The sequence below is a fragment of the Muntiacus reevesi genome, chromosome 13, assembly GCF_963930625.1.
Source record: "Muntiacus reevesi chromosome 13, mMunRee1.1, whole genome shotgun sequence".
Classification (NCBI taxonomy): Eukaryota; Metazoa; Chordata; class Mammalia; order Artiodactyla; family Cervidae; genus Muntiacus; species Muntiacus reevesi.
This window is the reverse complement of record NC_089261.1, coordinates 26,249,826-26,253,779: the sequence shown is the minus strand read 5'-3', so window position 1 is coordinate 26,253,779 and position 3,954 is coordinate 26,249,826. Positions and strand designations below refer to the sequence as shown.

Here is a 3,954-nt window from a genome sequence, read left to right as displayed (position 1 = left end):
ACTTTGGAATCTGTCCATTTGCCATTTCACAGAGATAACCAACAATCTCTAGACAGAAATGCACACTCGGGATTTGCATAAAAAGTAAACAGAGGGAGAAAGTTTTCTCTGTTCTTCCCACTCACAGAGAAGGGTCCCCTCACATCACACAAAGGTCTAGCACCAAACTTTTATTTTTAATAAAATAGTGGATATATATATGACAAATAGACACCAGCAAGACCACTCTTTCCTGGCGTCTCCTGGTGAGGAGAATTAACTCCACCATTTGTAGACAGGCTTCTGGGGTCTATTCATGGAAACCATTTGTTTAATAATAGAAGAGTCAATAAGCCCTTTGGGCACTTTTGAATCATCCCTCTCCCCTCTCTGCCCCCCACCCCCACCCTTCTACAAATCAGTCCAAACGTGTATCACATAGGCTTGGTTTCCATTAAAAAGCCACAAACTGTAAAACTAAAAGGGTTCTGAGGGCTGGGCCCCTTAGTTCTTTGTTAGCATACTTCTTTTGTTGTCTTTACAACAAGCAAAATACTTGTTTCTCTTTTGATTTTTATGGAAAGAGAAAAAGAAATGCATTGCACATCGTTGGCACTGTACCAATATGAGGTTAGATGGAAGTTTCTATCTGGGAGAAAGACCCATTTGTGGAGGCTGGAGTCTATTTTAAGGGGCTCCAAATCTACTGGAGCATGCTGAGCTGTCAGGCCTTCTCTTTCTTCCTATTTGCACAGGAGTTGCTGTCTACAAGCGGCCTTCTGAGGGTGGGCCCCTGGGATCTCTTCTAGCCTGCAAGAGATGGCATCTTTCTCTCTCTCTCTTTGCAACTCAGCAGAGGCTCTTTAATTTGCAAAGAAGTTATCTCTTCCCTGATTTGTAAATGGATAGCAAAGCCAACTCAAACATACAGATGTATATTTACGGAAGGTTCTAAACAAAAGTTTTCTTCTGGGGGCCTGAATCAACTGTGCTACCACAAATTAGTTACACAAGAGGCTATTTAACTGGGAGGGCACTCCCTCACAGAAAACAAAAACAAAAACCATACCCTTTAAGTACATTTGGACTTTTAGTGTATCACAGCATCCTGAATTTTGGAGTAAAAACTTTTTATTTTTTTTTTTCTTTTACTTTTATTAAAAAAAAAAAAAAACAAGCAACCAACCAACGGAGAAAAGCACCATGTTTTGGCTCTGACAGCCACTGAATCCTGTCTGGCAAAGTTTTCCAGTCCCGCCATCCCTCCAAGCCCCATTTACACACAGGTGGGAGGCTGGGCAGGGATTTCATATTTCCCGAGATGGGTTTTGGGGGGATGCTGGGCTTTTTTGTAAATTCCACTGCTGGTGATCACGCTGGCCGGTTTCCTCCGGCTCTTTTTCTTGAACCTGCGGCTGCAAACGTTCTGCCAGGACTGCAGAGTCTTAGATGTCCAGACCCACATGCCGCTGGTGATGCCCACGACCAGCAGCATGAAAATCTTCACCATGAAGATCTCCACCGCGGGGATGGAGGTGGCCATCAGACAGTCCAGGTTTTTAGTCTGGTTGTTCATTTTGCACTTGTGCTGCGTGGCCAGGATTTTCCAGTACTCCACGTTGAGGCGTTCGTAAAAGTAGCAGGCAATCACACAAGTGGCCGGCACCGTGTAGAGCACGGAGAAGACCCCGATCCGCACCATGAGCTTCTCGAGCTTGTCCGTGTTCTCCCCACCCGTTTTCATCACCCTCCGGATGTGGAAAAGGGCCACGAAGCCCGAGAGAATAAAGGAAGTGCCAATGATGAGGTAACAGGCCAGGGGGATGAGCACGAAGCCAGTGAGGGCGTTGATGTCCATGTTGCCCACATAGCAGACGCCGGTCAGCTCGTCCCCCGCCACCCGGCGCATCACCAAGATCAGAATGGTCTTCACGGCCGGAATGGCCCAGGCGGCCAGGTGGAAGTAGCTGCTGTTGGCCTCGATGGCCTCGTGGCCCCACTTCTTGCCCGCGGCCAGGAACCAGGTGAGGGTGAGAATCACCCACCACAGGGAGCTGGCCATGCCGAAGTAGTAAAGGACCAGGAAGACCAAGGTGCAGCCCGTGCTCTCCAGACCCTCCTGGATGACATACAGCTGTCCGCTGTCCCGGTCGCAGGCGATGCTCTCGGCGCCCGCAAAGAGGCGGATGATGTAGCCCACCGAGTAGACGCAGTAGCACATGGACAGGAAGATGATGGGGCGCTCGGGGTACCGGAAGCGCGCTGGGTCGATGAGGAAGGTGAGCACGGTGAAGGCGCTAGAGAAGAAGCAGAGCACGGACCAGACAGCCAGCCAGACCACCGCGAAGCGCTTGTCGTCGCGGCTCCAGTACACGTCCACACCCGGCGTGCAGAGCGGCGCGCACGACGCGCTCTTCTCCACGTGGTGAAACTTGCCCGGGTTGTCGCAGCCGGCGCGCCCCGGCCCCCCATCCTTCAGCTGGTGCTCCTGCGCGCTGTGGGGTCGCTGCGGCCTGAAGAGCGGCGGGAACATGCCCGAGCCCCGCGCGGGCTCGTCCGAGCCGTTGTTGGGCGCCTCCATGCACAGGTAATTGGGGTCGTTCTTGTTGGGGAGTTTGCTGCAGTCCAGGGAGTCGGGCCACTTGAAGTTGAACTGCTCCATGATCGGGGAGCACTTGAGCCGGGCCTGCTCGCACATGACCCGGCAGGCGGGGATAGGGGTGGAGACTTGCTCGGTGCACATGGGCGCGTACAGGGAACACAGAAAGAAGCGGAGGTGGCCGTGGCAGCCGTACTCCACCAGCGGCGCGAACTCGTGCAGCTGGATGGCGGCCTCGCGCTGATTCTCATGGCCCATCAGGTTGGGCATGCGGGTCATGTTGTAGCCAATGTCCTTGCACATCGGGATCTCGATGGGCTGGCACTTGCCGTCGCCCGGCCGCTCCATGTCCATGGAGCTGATGGCGGCACACGAGCCCATCACCTGCAGGACGAGCCACAGCCGGGGGCCCGGGCGCTGCATGGTGGCGTCGGAGGTGCCCCGGCGGGGAGGTCTGCCGCCCTCAGAGCAGCCGCTCCCAGGCTCGGGCTGCCGGCCCCGGCTCCTCGTCCCCGCTCCGGCCCCCGCCCATGCCCGCCCAGCCCAGCCCAGCCCCGCCCGAGCGGGGTCGCCAGCCCCGCTCTCCGCGCCCGCCTCCGCCGAGGTGGAGCGGCTGAGGAGAGGAGCAAAGTTTGCGAACAATACCGGGAAGCGAGAGGAGCCCCGCAGCTCTCGGCGCGCGGCCCGGCGCGGGCTGCAACTCACGGCCGCCGCCGCCGCAAACTTTGGCTTCTCGTGGGAGCGCGCGGAGAGGGCGGGCGGCGCGGGCGCACCGGGGCCGGCGACTCGCGGCGGCTCCGCCCTCCCCGCGCCGGCCTCGGCCCGGCTCGGCCCGCAGCCGTTCGGAGTCTGGTCCCGGGCTGAGCAGTCTCGCAAACAGGCAAAGTGGGAAAAAGCCGATCGCTGACAGGCCCCGCCCCCGGGCCGCGCGCCCCGCCCCGCCGCTGCTTTGCATGAGAAAGCGCAGCGCCCGGCCCCCAGATCCTGCCGCCCGCCGCCGCCCGGGCCCCCGGCCCCGCGTCGCCGCCCTCCAGTGCGTCCCGCCCGCTGCTCCTTCGCCCTCTGCGCCAGCCTCCAACTTGGCCTCTCGTCGCCTCCCCGCCTGCGCTCCCTTTCTCGGGGCGCCCCCGGCCTCGTCCCCCGCAGCCCAAGGGCGCCGGGGTTACTGGAAGTTCGGAGACAGGCCGGAGGAAGGGGTGGGCTGGTCTAAGTCAGGCTGGGGGCTTATCTCCCCTGATTTTTATGGTGGGTCCCGGGCGGAGGGAGCTTTCAAAGCGAGGTGGGATTTGCGTTTTATGGCCTCGGCCATAAAGTGGCCCCTTAGCTTGTAAAGCTGCCCGCATCTTCCCGAAGCTGCGGAGTTACCAGGCCTGCGT

General features: G+C 58.1%; 1 protein-coding gene across 1 annotated transcript; it reads right to left on the bottom strand.

Annotated features, from left to right (window-relative positions):
* Positions 1–1,210: 1,210 nt before the first annotated feature.
* Positions 1,211–3,087, bottom strand: FZD10 (frizzled class receptor 10). The gene has a single exon (XM_065904820.1). The coding sequence runs from the start codon at positions 2,999–3,001 to the stop codon at positions 1,256–1,258; it is 1,746 nt and encodes a 581-aa protein (XP_065760892.1). The 5' UTR covers positions 3,002–3,087; the 3' UTR covers positions 1,211–1,255.
* Positions 3,088–3,954: the final 867 nt, after the last annotated feature.

Excerpts from the sequence above, each read along its gene's own strand:
- FZD10 (XM_065904820.1), bottom strand. The coding sequence starts at position 3,001 with ATGCAGCGCCCGGGCCCCCGGCTGTGGCTCGTCCTGCAGGTGATGGGC.